Source organism: Rhinatrema bivittatum, chromosome 2 (genome assembly GCF_901001135.1).
Source record: "Rhinatrema bivittatum chromosome 2, aRhiBiv1.1, whole genome shotgun sequence".
NCBI classification, from domain to species: domain Eukaryota; kingdom Metazoa; phylum Chordata; class Amphibia; order Gymnophiona; family Rhinatrematidae; genus Rhinatrema; species Rhinatrema bivittatum.
The window spans coordinates 428,808,318-428,825,424 of record NC_042616.1 but is presented as its reverse complement, the minus strand read 5'-3'; the positions used below and the strand labels follow the sequence as shown (position 1 = coordinate 428,825,424).

The following is a 17,107-nucleotide window of genomic DNA, read 5'->3' as shown; positions in this document are numbered from 1 at the left end:
CCATTCCCTTGTCCACCAGGGACTCCAAAGTGTCACATTGCCCTTGAATGAGCCGCTCTGCCAAGCCCTTCTTGTCCTTCAGAATGTTTCACAAAGAATATGAACGTCGCTACAGAAAAGTTATAAATAAATAAAAATAAATAAATAATGACTAATAAAGAGTTGGTAGGAAGCTATATAGGTACTGGGTAAGCTGCCTGGTAATTCTTTCTCCCAATAAACTCAAGAGTGCTGGAATCTCTCCCCAGGGGCATAGGGGAAGTGGGTTCTGATCTCTTGGCCTTTTGAGAGTGGTTTTGACCACAACTGCCTGATGAAGGAGTTGCTGCTTTTTGAATCCAGAAACCTTCTGGACATGATATATCTTGTTAACTGGAAACCCAGAAAGGGGGGCTCTCCCACATTCTCATCTGCAGCTCCTGGAAGATCATGTGGACGGGCACTGCCACACTATCCTAGGGGGTGGGGTAGGGATCTACAAATTGGTGGAAATTGAGAATTTTTGCCCTGAACATTTCTTCCTACTCCAGCAAAACTGAAGGGAATAGTATCAGCCATTCTCTTAGCAAAGGTGAAGGAGAGGTCCTCTGGAGAAGACCTCTTCCTTTCCTGCAAGGGAAGACCTATGGACCCCTCCTGATCAGAGAAGACCCCAGATTGATAATCACACCTCCAGGAATACCCCGGTTCAGAGCCTGACTGGTAGGTTGGGGGGCATGGACTGGAATCTTACCCAACTAGCAGACATGGCAGCACTTATCTGTTGAGGCTTAAACCCTGATGAACTTATAAACCTCCCTGAAACGTCCTCCACTGATGCACCAGGCATCAGCAAGATGGTACCCAATGCTGATAACCCTTCCAGGAATTGACATATGGGCCCTTCTATCAGATATACTGTACATAGGATGTCCAACAAGGGCTTTACTTCCTTCTTTAAAGACACAGTTGCTATCAATGCTTGGGCACCCTTTGCCATCTTTTGGTCCAAGGTTCTTGGATCTTCCTATCCAGTTCAAACTCAAAAATTGCCAATGTGAGGACAACCTGGGAAATAGAAAGAGGTGCCATATCTTCCAGGGACACCAGAGGTAGATTGGTGGCTATCTGCATGCCTGCAGACTGTAGCAATTCCTGAGGCTGCTGTGAGAAGTTCTCCTCCCTGCAGAATGTTTCAGGGGATTCAAGGCTGCCACCAGATTGTCCCCTCTCACCATTGTGCATAGATGGAAAATGCCATTGATGCTTCTTGGCCTTTGCCTGATGCAAATCATTGGAGATACTCATTGTTGGCACCAAAGAAGCAGAACAGTTTGCTTTCTTCAAGTAGGAAGAGCAAGATATGGTTCTTTCTGGTGCTCAATGTCAAGGGGGATCCATGCTCTCTCAATGCAGCTCTTGGGTCCTTTGATGTCTTCGAAGCCAATGGGCAAGACTTGAGACTTTTGAAGAGCCTTTCCAAGGGCTACAGCCAGTAGCGACACCCTCTAAGGGTCATGATTGCATAAAGGGAGCACCCCAAGATGTTATAGTTGCCCACTAGGCAAAGTAAACATCTATCATGGGAGGTCTGTGACATGGTGCATTCACACAAGATACACTTATTGAAGCTGCTGGCCTTCTCCTTCTGGAGTATTGTGAGAAAAATGAACAAGGAGAAATAAAAAACGCAACTGTTGCTGCTCAATACGCCGATACCACTGCATTGAGCAGCCGATAAAAAAAAACAAAGTAAATGAATTATGGATAAAAAACCTAACCAGGGGAGGTTGAAGGAGTGAAAAACCACCACTGGTGTCTGCAAAAAAAAAAACTCCTGCAGTTTGTGGATGAAAAATCCCAATGAGCAAAGAAGAGCGACAGTAGAACCACGAGCTAAGGGCTCTACAGAAAAGATGAGACTGCAGGGGACCTGTATGAACATCGTGACATGGCTGGGGCCACACATGCTCAGACGGGCATGCTCAAAACTTCCAGAAGCTTTGATGTCAAACCTTTGCCCCCAGCTCCATCTAATATCACTCACGCACAAGGACTTCCATCCTTTTTGCCCTTGGAGAAATTTATTATTAGATTTTTGATCAGTTTTTCCAAGTGCTTAAAGCGGCCAACATAAAATAGCAGAATAAAATATAGAATCAGAATAGAAGTACATGAAAGAAAAATCCTGTGAAATCAAACTGATCCTAGAACCTCCGTAAAACTAATTTCTAAATATAAATAAAACGGAATGTCATATCCCAACTCAAACATACACAAGACCTCTATTAAAAAAATAAGAATCACACACTACTACATAGGATGAAAACAGCAAGGAAAAACCATATAACTACAAATAAAAACATAAGTAACATATAGGAAAGACCCAGGAGATCCTAATACTTCTATCATAAGAGCCAAATGAAAGACCTAAAATAAGTAATAAGACCATCCCAGCTGAAAACCATCGTGGTATAAGAAATGCAGATATGTGGACAAAACCTCCCACCCCAAAAATGATCAGTAACCAGCAGAATACCTCACTAATTAAGAACCCTAAAAACTCAACCTGTAAGTATGCCTGCAACTGTATGAAACGACGGTGCCCCCAGCTCCCTCCTCCTCACCCAGAAGACTCCATGACTGGAACACTAGTTTTACTCTTACCTTGGATGCCTGTCGGAGCCACCGCAAGTACTCTGTAAAAGTGTCGAAACAAATGTAATAGGTCTGGCTCTGAGCTCCCGAAGAACTGAAGGCCAAACAGTGCTGGTGCTTCTTCACTTCTTCCACCTACGGGGGAAAGGAGAAACGTGAGGCAGGGTCTGCCAAGGCTTGCACGGGGCTCTAGAGGCTGGGTAAAACCACTCTAGAGGCTGCGTAAAACCACTCTCCCTCGTCTCTCACGTCATCTTGTAATTAAATAAGCCAAGCATCAATTTAAACATTTGACAAAAAGTGGAGGGGAAACCGCTTTCAAACTACCATCTGCCTTAAAGGGTGGAAGGCGGCGGATAATTTGCACGCAGAGCTAAGGAGGAGCAGCCTGGTGGTTAGAGCAGTGGGCTGAGAACCAGGGAAGTCAGGGTTCAAATCCCACTCACACAGGGGCAAGTTGCTTCACCTTCCGCTGGCCTCAGTTACAAATATTCTAAGCCCTCTTGCTCTGAAGTTCCCGAAAGGCAGAACATAAACCAAATACATAAAATCTTCCCTGGACCCCATCCTTTAATCGGCAGAACAGTGCATCCTCATGATGCAATGAATGCACTTTAATATTAAAGTCTTATAAATATATATACATTTTTTTTTCTTGTTCATTTGTTTTTTTTGATCTGTTAGCAAATGTTACGAGCACTGCTACTGGGGGAGGGTGAATCTTACAAAAAACTCTAATCTTGCAAATTGCTCCCTTTTGCTTCTCTGACAAGAAGAGGTGCAAGCTCTTGACAAGGCATATTCAGCGCCTCTATTGGAAAGGAAAAGAAATATGTGGCCCAAAAACGCAAGGCTTTCTAAAAGAGAGAAAAATGTATCTATATAACCCGAGAATTATACGATCTCAGGGGCCGGATACCTAGGGCAGCGCTGGGGTGAGGAGGTCACATACACTCAAACTATCCATAATCCATAAAATGCCAAAAGTGTGCAGTAACAGTACAGCAGTCACTGGCTTCTACTTAAAGCATCAATTCAGAGTGCTCAAAAAAAAAAAGTGTTTTTACTAAGTCAGCTTTGTACAATGCTGCTCAACACCATCTAATTTAAAACAAAAGATACACATTTGATCAAATTAAAACTTTTTTCCCCAAATGGCGCCCAAATGAGCCCAATGGGCTCAAAATGCTGGAAAGGGAACTCTAGGTGCCATTTTCTCAGCAGATCAGAGCGTCACAGATATGGCACTTGAGTCACAGGGGATGGGGAGGGGGGCAGAGAGAAGAGGTGAGGGGAGACAAAAAAAAAAAAAACAAAAACAAAACTGGAGGCTGCTTACTTCAAACGAAACTTCAAAAAGGTATAAATAGGAGTGTGTGAGGCCCCCCAAATTTCATGTCCTTATTTATTTCAGTTTCATTTGTTTGATGTTTATTTCAATTCAGGTTGTTTGCCAAACCAAAACCACCATCCACCCCTCCCCCCCAAAAAATACAGGGCCCTTCCTGGACGCATCCAATCCCCTTTCCCCTGAAAAGCTCCTAGGGCCAGGGACTGCACAGGCCCCCCATTTACCCCTTCCTTGGGGTCCTGATTAGTGAAAGGGAGCAGGTGGGATGCCCACTCGCCTCCTGCCCCGCTGAAGTCACTTGATATGAACGTTGGCTCTTCCGAGACTGACGGGAGTCTCAGGACCAGGCACTGTCTTTTTTTTTTTTTTTTTTTAAGGGACATCAGAGGGACAAGAGGAAAGTGGGCACTCCCCCTTTCACTAATCAGGACACCACAGAAGGGGAACGTGGGGGGCTAGGATGGTCCCCAGGCCTCTTATTCAGAGGCGGGGGAGGAAGCCAGGGAACATCCGAGGTCCTGGCTGGATGGTCCAGAGAAGTCCCAGATGCTGGCAACTTTTATTTTTTGGGAGGGATACAGGCATTGGGGAGCACCCTAAGCCATGCAACAAAATTATTTTTTCAAAATTGAGCAGAAATGACTTTCATTCTGTTTCGAAAATGAAATGTTTCAAACAAATGCACATCTCAACTAATGTACAAGAATCAAACTTTTATCAATGGGCAGCAAGTGCTAGAAGAAGAGGCCAAGGTATAAGCCTTGAAGAGGTAGGCAGGCTCCCAAGTATCATCAGAAAATACTTCTTCACAGAGAGGAGGCAAAACTTAAGACTGCAGTAAAAGTTAGAGTTCCCCATAGTGAGGCTAGCAGAGCAAAGGATTCGGCAGAGACTGGAAAAATAAGAGCTAAGAACCATGAACATACTTTCCCGCCAATCAGGGGCAGGACGTGCATCTTCCCGATCTGGCTTTCTTTCACCGAGGAAACGATCAAGCATGTCCCGCACAGGATAACCTGGCGTCTCGTCCACCGATTCACAGGCAGCTGCATTTTCCCCTTTCGTACGTTGTACATTCCCGACAGCTGAATCCTTTCGGAGCTGCCGACGCTGTGAGGCTTTCCTGGAACGAAAAAAAACAAGGGCTTCAGATCCAAAACTATTCCCCCCCTCCTGTCCCCAATTTTCATAAAAATACATGAAGCAAGCAAGCCAAGACCAATGATGTACTTAACGGAAAAATAAAAAAAGAGTTAATCTCCACTTGGTGCAACACCGGGCTGCCGGCTTCACTTTTCTCTACTGATTCCATGAGATTTCTATTAACCCAACTAGTGCATTATCCCAAACCAGGCTCCGCTCGCTGTACACTCATCAATCACTTCAACAAGAGGCGAGCCCATAATAAATCTACTCACTTCACGCAGAAAGATGGTTTATATAAATCAGAGTTTCCCCGGGGCAGGGCTTGCAGTACTCATCCTGAAGATCAGGCCTCTATTCACAATGAACAGCAGCCTTGTGTATTATTTACAAGTCTGTGTTAGTGATTCTGGAACTGCTCCCAAGCAAATCCAGGTTTGACAAGTCTGAATTATGACAGATGTAACAGCACTTAGGTGATCCCTGCATGGTCTCAGGCAAATTGATTTTCACTGCCCACGAGAACCGGTAAGCACCCCTTCCCAACCAGAAGGTGGCGGAGCGGAGTCATATGGGGGGGTGGAACCAGCCGGACTGGCAGGAAGCAGCAGTGCAACCGAGTCAGGCCCCAGGACACTGTTTATTGCCAGCGAGCCATGGCATTCCCCTGCCAAAGAGGAGCAGGAGGTGCAGCGCCAGGAGCCTCAGTCCATTTTTCTTCAGAGGAGAGAAGCAACAGGAAGCGTCTTGGGGAAGGGATGCAAGAGACACTGAGGAGGCGGGGGCACTGGAAGAGGAGGAGGGGGAGAGAGGACTGGTCCAGAGCTGGTGAGGTAGGGAGAGGACTGCAGGGAGTGTGCATTCTGGAGGGAAGAAATGCATTATGTAGGCCTAGGGGTGTGGGGGAGGGGAATCAGAAGAGTGCACTTCATCTCTGGACAGTTAAGTTTGTGGAGACATTTTTTTCTAACAATCTGGCTTGCTGTACTTTCAGTGACAATGTCAGGACAACTAGATGTCCTCCTGAGTAGCAAGGTGGTCAGCTTCACAAACTGATGAAGTCTACAGCAAGGCTCGACAAATCCTGGGCACCAAGTCATCACAGAGCTCAGACATTGTGCCAGTGGTGCCCAGGATTTTCATGCTCCAAATGATGTCATTGGCCTGGTGCAGCTGCCAGCACTGCATGGCTCTCAGTGAGTTTGAGCCATGCAAGTGCACATTCGCTGGTCTCCGCCTCTTGAGCCTTGAGACTGCAAGACCAGAATGGATGGACACACACACTGTGCAGCTCAAATTCACTGAGACACGTATGGTGCTGGCCGAAAGGACAGCAGCGATAGCAGCATTTGGGGACATTCAGGGAACCGGTCAGCAAGGTGGCTTTAAAGCTAGATGGATGGATAGGGTGCCTGAAGCTAGCCAGTTTGGGTAGCAGGCTGGGGGTGACTATGATTGGCTGGGGGAAGGGTGGCCGAAGCTGACTAGCTGGTATAGGAGGTTGATCGGGGAGGGGGGGGGGGGGGGGAGAGACTAGCTAGCTATTGCTGGCAGGGGTCGAGGAGCTGAAAGACTGGAGACAAGGTGGGAGGGATTGAGAGAGAGAGAGAGAGGAGACTGCTGGGGACAGGGTAGGAGACAGGATTGGGGGATACAAGGGAGATATTTGAGAGGACAGAGAGAGAACCTGGGCCACAATGATAGGTGAAGCACAGAGGCAAATCACCTGAGTCGCAGCTATCAGGTGAGTGCCAACAACCTGCTGATAGCATGCATGCAAGGGTGGGGTCGGGTGCTCCCTCTGGTATCGCGCAACAGTGCATTAACAGCCTGATTTGTGTGTGTGTGTATATATATATATATATATATATAGATATATATATATATATATATAGATAGATATATATATAGAGAGAGAGACACACACACAGAATGGTAAAACAGCCTTAGTAAAACCAGGCCCTAGAGGACCTGCAGCAGAGTCCCTCACATCCCCAAGTTCAGTGGGAATAACTTGTATAGGGAGGGGGGAGGTGGTGTTGCTGGAGAAAGCTTCATCCTCTGCCTCCTAAGATTTGGGGGTGGTTCCTAGACCTAAAAAATGTGTCAAGGTCTGCTCTACAGAATTCTGTAAACTGACAACACATAAAACTTGAAAGACTGAAGTTGTAATGGGTAATTATAACCTGACCAACTCCAATAAACCAAAGATCACAATTTTTTTTTTTTTTTTTTTTTTTTGCAAGTGTTTATCACTGCATCGATTCAAAGCAGCCTGTTTAAATAGCCTGAACACAAGAGGCTGCGGAATCCAAAGCTTGGAACAGGTAACCCCAATCATGACTTGCTCTAATAAATGCTCACCAGCGATGTTATCAGGGCCTGACAGGTAAGAATTGTGGGAAATGTTATTTTAAATAACCCATAACTGCAGCTGTTACACAACAGGGTAGATACGACCATGAATAGTGGGGAGGGTCCTGCCAAGCATCAAAAGGCATACAAAACCTTCCACGATGCTGCTGTTAAACCATGGTTTCCCCAGCCCTCTCCTGGGGGCACACCTAACCAGATGGGTTTTCAGGATACCCATAATGAATAGGCATGAGATAGATTTTCATTCATGGGAGACCCAGGATATGCAAATTTTTCTCATGCATATTCATTGTGGCAATCCTGAAAACCCATCTGGTTAGGTGTGCCCCCAGGAGAGGGCTGGGAAACAGTGTTAAAAGTCAGCAAACAGGGGATAAATAGTTGGAGGATCCATCTTCAGTGCTGAAACATTTACTGTGTAGCCAGAGGCTTTGGGGAGGGGGGGTCGCGCAGGGGGTGTCAGGGAAACTGACAACCTACACTTCAATAACCAACCAGAGGATTTGCTATACTTCAATTAGCAGACATTCCAGTTTTGACATCAGGTGTCACAACATGGATCTTTTCACATCAATGGTCATGTCCACCCTACTGACAACTCAAATCATCAGAAGTACGTTGGCTCTGCAGAGAAGGGGACTTGTGTTCACCAGCAAAGCCTATTCATTGGCAATCAGACAAAGATCAACACTCCTAATATATTAGCAGGAATTCTGCCCTGCTCTGTCAACTCTTTTGTTCATTTTTCCACAAGTGTGCATAGTGGGCAAATGCATCCAACATGCATGAACCCGAGATCAAAACAGTATCTACAGGTGATATTTTCAACTGCTGATTGCAATTATCTATCGCTCTCTCCAGTTGAGACCTTCCACGGCTCTTAAATTACGAATATACTGTTTAGTCTCGCTTGCTTAAAACTGCTATCACATTTACAGCAAGGATGGTAGAGACTAGTGCAAGAATTCATAGAAAAGTAATTGACAGAGCAAGGCAGAATTCCTCTTCTACTGTAGTTCCCAGTCTACAAGGTGAGGACCTACCAAAAAGTCTCTCTCCAAAATACTGATGGCTGGATAAGCCTTCTCAGATCGGCAGCCCCTGCCAAAAGCCCATTTGTCAATTCCATAGTGCATGGTAAAGTTACCAACTGAACACCATATGACTTTTTGGCATATGTGTCCTACTGGAGCTTCAGTTCTATATGCAAAGGCTTTTCAATAGTTCTGCTTACGAAGCTTGGACCCTCCTTATGTTTTCTATGCTTAAGTAATGAAACTATTTACTATAACATAAAAATTTGCCATACTGGGTCAGACCGAGGGTCCACCAAGTCCAGTATCCTGTTTACAACAGTGGCCAATCCAAGTCACAAGTACCTGGCAGGATCCCAAACAGTAAAAAGATCCCATGCTGTTATCGCACAGTGATTAGTGGCTATTCCGTAAGTCTATCCAATAACAGCTTATGGACTTCTCCTTGGAACTTGCCCAAACCTTTTTTAAATCCAGAAACGTTAACTGCCTTAACCACATCCTCCATCAGAGCTTAACTGTGCACCGAGTGAAAAACAATTTTCTCCAATTTGTTTTGAATGTGCCACTTACTAACCATGAAGTGTCCCCTAGTCTCTGTATATTTTGAAAGAGTAAATAACCATTTCACATTTACCCGTTCAAGTCCTTTCATGATTTTGAAGACCTCTATCATATCACCCTTCAGCCTTCTCTTCTTCAAGCCTAACAGCCCTAACCTCTATAGCTTTTCCTCAGAGGGGACCTATTCCATCCCTTTTATCATTTTGATTGCTCTTCTCTGTACCTTTTACAATGCAACTATATCTTCTTTTTGAGATGTAGTGACCAGAACTGCACACACTATTCCAGGCCCAGTTTAATTTTCACAGGGAGCTGCAGCATTGCTGCTTTTGGAGCTTGGTAGCTTTAAATCCTTTTCTTGCAACAATCAAAAGTTTAATTAGGAATAGTATGGAAAATTTGACTAGAGAACTCTGCCATTTTGGGGGGGGGGGGGAACCCCAGAAAAAATCTAAAGCGCCTCCAGATAAGCAACCTCTTTACCAGACACAGATGTTATGGATGAAACAGATACTTAATTAACTCAAAACAGCAACTTTTATCCTCCAGCTGAAACCCTCTAAAAATAAAATTCTTAAATGTATTGACTGATTCAGCAACTTTAAGAATGTGCTCCTCTTTATACCAGTAAGGTCATGTTTTTGGTATTACCCCTTGTGGGGACAGCTGAGAAACTTTCAGGCTGGAGACATAATCCACGCAGGACTCCAGCCTCCATTCTTGAAGCTTCTATCTAGTAGACTGATTACCTTCCAGCAGTGCATGCACACCAGTAGCTCCTACCAGAGAGGATTCAGGAGCTGGCTTTTTCTGGAGAGGCGGGGCCTCCTGTCCCCAGCTGGGCTCCGCCTCTTATCCTGCCCAGCAGGGTCCCGCCTAGAGAGCTCTCCCCCTCGATGGGGTTTAAGGTGGACCAGGCCAGATGTCTGGTTCCATACAGGTTATGGTGGGGTGGGTGGAACCTTTTCTGAACTTCACTAACATTTCAATTAGTTGGGCTACTGTATCCTATACTTCTGAAGAGAGCACCTCTAAACCTATGCCAGATCTGAGTGAAACATTTATCCCAAGTCAGGTGTACTCTCTGACAAAGGTAAATACAAAATGGATTTGAAAAAAACAAAACAAAACAATTTCCATCAATCTTGCATGTCAACATAGGGCTTTCAACATTGTCTCACCGTTCATATCCAACATCCTTGAACCAGGGCCAAAGGAAAAATATACACAACTGATCCTTTTCAACTCTTGGGCCATAGGGACTCTTTCAACACCAGGATGCAGTTCTGCTGTGAGGGGAGGGTGTGCGGGCCACAGAGGCAAGAGGCAGCATCAGCAGCCGGCACAAGCGTGGGAGAAAGCTTGATCTGATGAGTCAGTATCATTGGGCTGACGAAAGGCAAAGGAAGCAACACATTCTGGCAAGGGTAAGAGACTGCTGGGGATGGGGAGAAAAAGCTGGCGATTTGCATGAGTGCCCTGATTTACAACAGAATTGCATTCCTAGAAAACATGACAAAAAAAATAATAAAAACGTATCCGATTCTTTCTTGCACTATGTTTTATTGCATGCCGATATTGTATTCTTACATGTATGACGACGAAATATTTTTGACAAAAAAATGTACATGAAAAGGCTCTTAGGTTTTGAAAGGCTGCAGACCCCAGGGCTCGAGCATTTGTTCTCATTGGCCAGCGCCAGAAGTCGCTATAATATTCTTTCACTTTCCCGCTGAAACGAGAAACCACTTTTGGCAAAGTATATGGAAGACACTTCAATTTAGTTCCCATTTTCTTGGATGAATTTTTCTGGTTAGTGAGTGTGCTTGAATGGTCATCTTTCTAGCAATAGCTGGAAGGCTTGACAAATATTTGATGTTTCTGGAGGACTTCTAATTTAAAACACGTATATTTGAAAGGTGAAACCAAAATGCTCCATTTATCCACAGTAAGAGGTTCAGCATGGGCTGCAGTAGTGCAGACCTACCCCCCCCCAGTGACCTGAAAATATCTCTCAATCTTGTCCTGAAGGAATCATCCCTCCGGGAAGAGAGCAGGCTAATTAGCTCTCAAGGCCATGCAATCATCAGTCTTTCTAATGAAACAGACAACAAGGGTGCAAATTACTGTTATATGGTAATGATTTATTTATTTATTTATTTGAGGTTTCTTATATACCGAGGCACGTTTTAAAACAAAACATCACCTTGGTTCACAATATAACATAACTTAGCAACCAGCTTTACAATATTAACATTAACAGGGAGAGGGTTAACAGGGGACAAAACAAGAATTATATACAGGAATAATATACAAATGTACATGTTAATTTTAACAAATGAGTTAAATAAGGCAGTGACGGTATTTGGGGGGAAAGTAATGGAGGGAGGGGAGGAGGAGGAGTATACCTACAGGGGTGGGGGGTAGGGAAGGAGGGGAGAGGTCGGGGATCGGTCAGGCGGTCAAGAAGTATCTTTGGTGAGAGATAGTTCGTTAGTCAGGGAATGCTAGTTTGAAAAGCCATGTTTTAAGGTTGTGTTTAAAGTTTTTGTGGCAGGGTTCCTGGCGTAGTTGGGAAGGCATTTTGTTCCAGTGGGCGATTCCTGTGATGATGAAGGATCGATCTCTAAAGGTGGAATGCTTCATGAGTTTAGGAGAGGGTATTTGGAGTTTGGCCTGGTGATGTGTTCTTGTGGGTCTTGTTGGAGTATGGAGCAGGAGATGTTCTGGGAACCATTGCATGTCTTGGTTATGAATGGCTTTGTGTATGAGCGTAAGTACTTTATATATAATCCTTGAGGCTACGGGGAGCCAGTGTAATGATTGAAGGACGGGTGTGATGTGGTCATGACGGTGAGTGTTTGTAAGGATACGTGCGGCAGCATTTTGTAATAGCTGTAGGGGTTGTAGAGTGCGTTTTGGTAATCATGGTAATGATGGATTTGCTGATGTGGATATTCTTCCAATGGAAATCGGCACAAAACATTTTGCTGATAATATCCATTCACCATGGGATCTGAAGAGGTGGCCTATGTGAAAAGTTCTGTATCCCTGTGCCAATTTCCTTTAGCCACCCAAGTCCCCCTTCCGATAACATTTTTTGACTCCTTGTCTCTTGCCGCTGGTGTTAAGCATAATAGCTGTGACAGAACCAAGTACAGTTTTACCTTATGGTTTGCAAACTTTCTGTGAAGCCCTCAGTGTGTTGAAAACTGCTCTATTTTCTTACAGATTCAGGAGAAGAGTTAAGAAATGCCATGCTGGATTCAGACCAATGGTCACAGTAACATAATTAATGACAACAGACAGAGCCCGAAATGGTCTATCCAGTCTGTCCAGCAAGTTGCTTAGGGTAATAACTGATGTTCTGTGAGGCTACTTCAAGCCTTCTTTTAAATGTAGTAATTGCTGCTCTGTACGGGTACTTCCATGCAGAAATGTTAACTTTGCTTGTAAGAGAGGTTACCCCATTTCTTCATGTTCATTCTCCAGCCAGCAGGGATCCTCTGCGTTTTGTCCCACGCCCTTTTGAATTTCGTTACCATTCTAATCTTCACTACCTCTTTCGGGAAAGCATTCAATGCATCCACCACCATTTCTGAGAAGAAACATTCCCTGACATTGGTCCTGAGTCTTTCCCCTTGGAGTTTCATATCATGACTTCTAGTTTTACAACTTCCTTTCCACTGGAAAAGATTTGATTTTTGTGCATCATTAATTTCTTTCAGGTATTAGAAAGTCTATATCTAGGGTCCTTCGTTTTCAATTTAAACCGATTTTCACCCATAAATTCCCGGATTTTTCCAAAAGTGACAATCGATTTAAACTGATATTCACCCTACTTTTAGGATGATTAAAAAGCTGCTTCAGATAGTGTTTCAAGCCCCCCCCCCCCCCCCCCCCTAGTAAAAGCGCTCACCCTCCCACTGCTGCCCGTGCTGGGTTTCAATTCCCGTCTCCTCACCCACCAAGCAGCCGAAGGGCCTGCTCTGGTGCCATGAACGCGTTTGAAGCAGGCCCTGTCCACCATTCCCGGCAGGTTCCCTAGCCCTGTACAAAAGCAGAAGTGCAGAGCATGGGAGCCTCAGTAAGCTGCTGCTGAAGGAGAGAGGAGAAGCCTGGAGCCACCACTGGTAAGGATGAATGCTGCTGCAGTGTGGGGGTGCAGGGAGAGGGACATGCTAGGCAGGGGATAAGGTTAGAAATGCCGAGTGTGTGGGTGGGAGAATCTGTTTAATCTTTTATTGCCCTGGCTTCTGTCCACTAGAATGAACACAGATATTTACCTGCAAAAATATGGAGTCTTTTTTTTTTTTTAATGATTTTCTCCTGTTTTTGTTCTTATAATAAACCCTGATAAATTCCCAGGAAAAATGAAAAGCAATAAAAAAAAAAATAAAAAATGAGGGGTCCCTATCTATAATCATACCTCCCCTCTCTCTTCTCTCCTCCAAGATGTACATATTTACTCCCCCCCCCCCCCCCCCCCCCCCGATGCAGACCTCACCCCATGTTGCTTGCCTCTCTCTGGACCGCTTCTATCCTGTCTTTATCCATTTCTGGAGACCGTGTCTCAAAAAGAACATAATACTCCAGGTTAACGTTTCACCAACAACCTGTACAGATGCATTATCTGTACAGGTTGTTGGTGACCTGTTGGTCATTATCTGTACAGGTTGTTGGTGACATATGCGAAGAGAGCGAAAGCTCTCTTCACAAATGTCTCGGCACTCTCCAAGCCATCTTCCCCCTACCATTCCCGATGACCTTGCACTCAACAAAGCCACGGAACTTGCACAATTCTTCGAGAAAAAAATCAACCTAACCGCTGCGTTGCACACGCCTCCTGGAATACCTTCTCTCGCCCTCCCCTAAAACCAAACTCACTGATCAAAGCATTCGAACCAACTTCATCACTGGAAGTAGAAAATATCCTCAAAAAACTGAAACCAACCTCACATCCTTCGGACCCAATATCGCCTAACCTGCTCTTCAACATCCCAAACACCATCTCAAAGCCAATCTCAGACATCATTAACCTCTCTTTATCACAAGAATCAGTGCCAGACCCTCTTAAGCTCGCTATTCTCAAACCTATTCTAAAAAAGTCGAAGTTACCTCCTACAGACCCGTCTAGCTTCCGCCCAATAGCTAACCTTCCCATGATAGCAAAAATCATGGAAAAAATAGTCAACAAACAGCTATCAGATTATCTCGAGGAGCATAACATTCTCTCCCCCACACAACACGGATTTCGAAAAACACATAGTACTGAAACCCTGCTCATAATCCTAGCAGACACTATCCTATTAAACATGGAAAAAGGACAAACCTATCTTCTCGCTCTCCTCGATCTGTCCGCCGCCTTCGACACTGTGAACCATAACATCCTTCTTGAACAACTAACAAACAATGGCGTCAAAGGTCCTGCCCTTGATTGGTTCAGATCCTTCCTGTCCAACAGGTTCTACAAAGTCAGGATCAACAATAAAGAATCTCCCCCTGTTCGCTCCAACCTGGGTGTCCCACAAGGATCACTATTTTAATTTTATGTTCTAGTGTTCTAGTGTTCAGACACCTTGTTTAATGTAACGCCTCTACCGTGACTGTTTTGTTATAATGGAAACCGATTTGATTTTATATTTGTATCGAGAATGTCGGTATATAAAAATTCTAAATAAATAAATAAATAAGGATCTTCCCTATCTCCAACACTCTTCAACATATACCTTCTACCACTCTGCCACCTACTCACAAGGCTAAAACTATCCCACTATCTCTATGCGGACGATGTCCAAATCCTCATCCCGATCAAAGACTCTCTTCAAAAAACTTTTAACCACTGGACCACCTGCTTCCAAGAAATTAACCAACTACTTTCCACGCTCAACCTGGTCCTAAACAGCGACAAAACCAAAATTATTATCATCTCAAAGGAAATCCTCACCAAACCTCCAACGCCACCACCCCCTCTCATTCGGTCAACTCAATGATTAAATCATCTCCTTTCGTCAGAGATCTAGGCGTGATCCTAGATAATCAGTTTAACCTAAAGAACTTTGTGAATACCACCGCGAAGGATTGTTTCTTCAAATTACAAGTTCTCAGAAACTTAAAACCTCTCCTTCATCTCCAAGATTTCAGACTAGTACTGCAATCCATCATCCTTTCAAAACTGGACTATTGCAACTCCCTCTTGCTCGGACTCCCAGCCAACACCATAAAACCTCTTCAAATGATTGAAAACTCAGCAGCCAGGATCCTCACCAACACCAAAAAAAGAGATCATATCACCCCCACTCTTCAGCACCTCAACTGGCTACCCATCAAGTTCAGGATCCTCTTCAAAGTCCTCACGATTATCCATAAAGCCAAACACAACCTCACATCCATCGACACCACTATTCAATTCACACCACACACCTCATCCAGACCAATTAGAAGCGCCTATAAAGACACCCTGTTTGCCCCACAAGCAAAATCAGCCCTAAGAAAGAGGGCCCTTTCGACAGCAGGACCTCATCAATGGAATACATTACCACCGGACCTCAGGCAAGAGCATTGTCCATCTTCTTTCAAAAAAAGACAAAACATGGCTATTCAGCCTAGCCTTCCCTGACTCTTAATGCTATTCTTCCCATACTCCAGACGCTAGCCTTCACAGACTCCTAATTCTCGCAACCTCAGACTGTTAATTCCTCCTCTCTTTCTACCGAAATTCACTCCTACCATGTTTCTTAACCACCTCTCCAACGCATTCCGCTAAGACGCTATTTTATGTTATTAAAAAAAACAAACAAAAAACTCATTGAGTTATGTTGTCTCAGAAGTCTCATCTATTCACGTGATGTTAAGTTATACGATAGGATAAGTTACAGTTTACGATGTTAATTTATAATTCATTTCATATTTATATGCCTTCATTGTTCTATGTATCGCTCCTAAGCGAATTTTGTTGTTAAAATGTAAACCGGTGTGATTTGTATCCGTACAGGAACATCGGTATAGAAAAATTAAAAATAAATAAATAAAATTATCTCCTTTTTCCTGCGGGTTATGCATCTCTCCATGCAGTCCAGCATCCTGCTGGCCTTAGCCACCACCTTATCACATTGCTTTGCTACCTTCAGTTCAGACACTATCACCAAGAGGTCTCTCTCCCAGTTTGTGTATATCAGCCTTTCGCCCCTCCCCCCAACTGCATAAAGCTCCTTTGGATTGCCATACTCCAAATGCATGACTGCACTTCTTGGCTTTGAATCTTACCTGCCAACTCTTGGACCACACTTCAAGCTTTCTTACGTCATTTCCCACTTTTTCTACTCCTTCAGATTTGTTCATTCTGTTTTTATGCGAATGGCATTAAGATCTACAAGCAGCTTAACCTTCTAATCCCCCCATAATATAGCTCACAAAGATACTGAACAATATCAGTCCCAGATTAAATTCTTGAGAAACTCCACTTACCACTTTTCTCTCTTCAGAATAGGTTCCATTTACTACAACTTGCCTCTGTCAGCCAACTTGTAATCCATTCCCCAATCTTGAGACCTACTCCCAGGCTTCCCATTTTATTCATGTGCCTCCTACGTGGGACTGTATCAAAAGCCTTGCTGAAATACTAGTAAACCACATTGAATGCTCTTCCTCGATATAATTCTCTAGTCACGCAATCAAACAAAAAAAATCAAATTAATTTGACAGGACTTTTGTCTGATAAAACCACGTTGCCTTGGATCCTGCAACCCACTGGACAACAGAAAGTTTGTTATCCTTTCCTTTAGCATAGGATCCATTCATTTTCCCACTATAGAGGTAAGACTAATCGGCTTGTAGTTTCCAACTTCATCCCTGCTACCACTTTTGTGAGCAGGACCACAACCGCCCTTCTCCAATCTTGCAGCATTACTGTACCATCTATGGATCTATTGAACAGGTCCTTCCGTAGAATTGCCAGAACTTTTCTGAGTTTCCTTAGTATCCTGGGATGTATCTCATCCAG

At 44.2% G+C, this 17,107-nt stretch overlaps 1 protein-coding gene across 1 annotated transcript in view; it reads right to left on the bottom strand.

Annotated features, from left to right (window-relative positions):
* PHLPP1 (PH domain and leucine rich repeat protein phosphatase 1) overlaps positions 1-17,107 on the bottom strand; it is a 418,300-nt gene that overhangs the window by 194,674 nt on the left and 206,519 nt on the right. Inside the window, exons 2-3 of the mRNA XM_029590299.1 lie at positions 4,915-5,111; positions 2,647-2,772 (exon numbers count right to left, since the gene is read on the bottom strand). Of these exons, the coding sequence (XP_029446159.1) occupies positions 2,647-2,772; positions 4,915-5,111 (323 nt within the window). The remainder of the gene's footprint in view (positions 1-2,646; positions 2,773-4,914; positions 5,112-17,107) is intronic.